Genomic DNA, 1,257 nt, shown 5'->3' with positions numbered 1-1,257 from the left:
TATGATAGCCCTGCACATTTCTTTCTTCACCTGTTTGCTTTGACTGGCGATCACAGAAGAATAGCGAAAATGCTACCCTGGGTGCCAAACTCGTTTCGGGCCGCTAGCAATTCCCTTCGGCAGCCAAGAGCACTTCGCCCGCCTGTCTAAAATTACCGCTACGGGGGAGTCTAGCCCGGAGGGGGGGAGGTTTGGCTGGCCCTTTACAACAAGTTCTATAGGGCCGGACAAACTCCCCTCGGGCTCAACTCCCCCGAGCGGTAATTTAGATAGGCGGGCGAAGGGCTCTTGGCTGCCGAAGGAAAACGGCTAACGGCCCGATACTAGTTTGGCACCCAGGTACGAAAATGCGGAACGTCCCCGTTTAGTGACCAGTGTAGCGCTTGAGGTCAAAAGTTGCAAGAAGTGGCTTCAGGTTTCGTCTGGGAGTATACCGACAACAGCCGGGGAAACAGAGCGACTAAAGGGTTGCCTTGGAGTAAATGGACAAGAAACCAGACCTTACGTTATGTCATTGTTGTTCAGAGAACCATGTAGGGATGCGGTATGGGAAAAACAACAGAAAGCACCAGAAGACTTTTATCTGATCTCGGCCATTTTAGAAAGAGGCGCGCGCCAGCAGGAGGTTGGGGTAAAACACCGCATTTTTCATCACATTTGGTAAGTATTTTTGTCGAAATGTGACTTAAAACGTGTTAAAATGTCTTAAGTTTTTCCCAGCGAATATGCTAACAGCGTACGTGATAGATTGCGTGTAAAATCTGAGAAGGTCCGTTGACGATTTCGACAGGTGACGCAAGCTAGCTAGAGCTCAGTTTTCCGCTTGTTTACGGCATGTGTGTGATGGTAGGCTTTATTTGGGCTCAGGTCTTGGACCAGTCCTGTTTATTTGAATAAACAGGGTGTTCGATACATGTGGAACGGCATGGAAATATAGCTAATTCGCTATAGGAACCCTAGCCTTCACCAGGCCTTTCTACGGGAATACGGATAGTAGAATTCGGTAAAAAAGGAGAGTAAAATTGGCCAGGGGAGTCCGGCCGCGGGGAGGTAGTTTCTTTCCCTGCGTGGCCAGTCAAACCTATACCTACAAGGCGGCCAAACTCCCCTGGCAAACATTCTCCTATATATAGCCAGCGTAGTTAGTCTGGTAGAGACTATAGGAACCCCACCAGCACAGCTGAAAATTGGAAAATCAGCCGACCGAGACTTTGTTTGCCATCTTTCTCGTCTTATGCCCTCCTCTCCCCTTCTTTA

At 49.0% G+C, this 1,257-nt stretch overlaps 1 protein-coding gene across 1 annotated transcript in view; it reads left to right on the top strand.

The window, feature by feature from the left end:
- Window positions 1-443: 443 nt before the first annotated feature.
- Window positions 444-1,257, top strand: part of LOC109463847 (neurogenic locus notch homolog protein 3-like) — a 9,940-nt gene continuing 9,126 nt past the window's right edge. Inside the window, exon 1 of the mRNA XM_019760724.1 lies at window positions 444-660. Within this exon, the coding sequence (XP_019616283.1) occupies window positions 547-660 (114 nt within the window). The 5' untranslated portion in view covers window positions 444-546. The remainder of the gene's footprint in view (window positions 661-1,257) is intronic.

Source organism: Branchiostoma belcheri, unplaced genomic scaffold (assembly GCF_001625305.1).
Source record: "Branchiostoma belcheri isolate BF01 breed outbred unplaced genomic scaffold, Haploidv18h27 scaffold13, whole genome shotgun sequence".
Lineage (NCBI taxonomy): Eukaryota > Metazoa > Chordata > Leptocardii > Amphioxiformes > Branchiostomatidae > Branchiostoma > Branchiostoma belcheri.
Note: the sequence above shows the minus strand (reverse complement) of the source record. Positions and strands in the feature narration are given on the sequence as shown.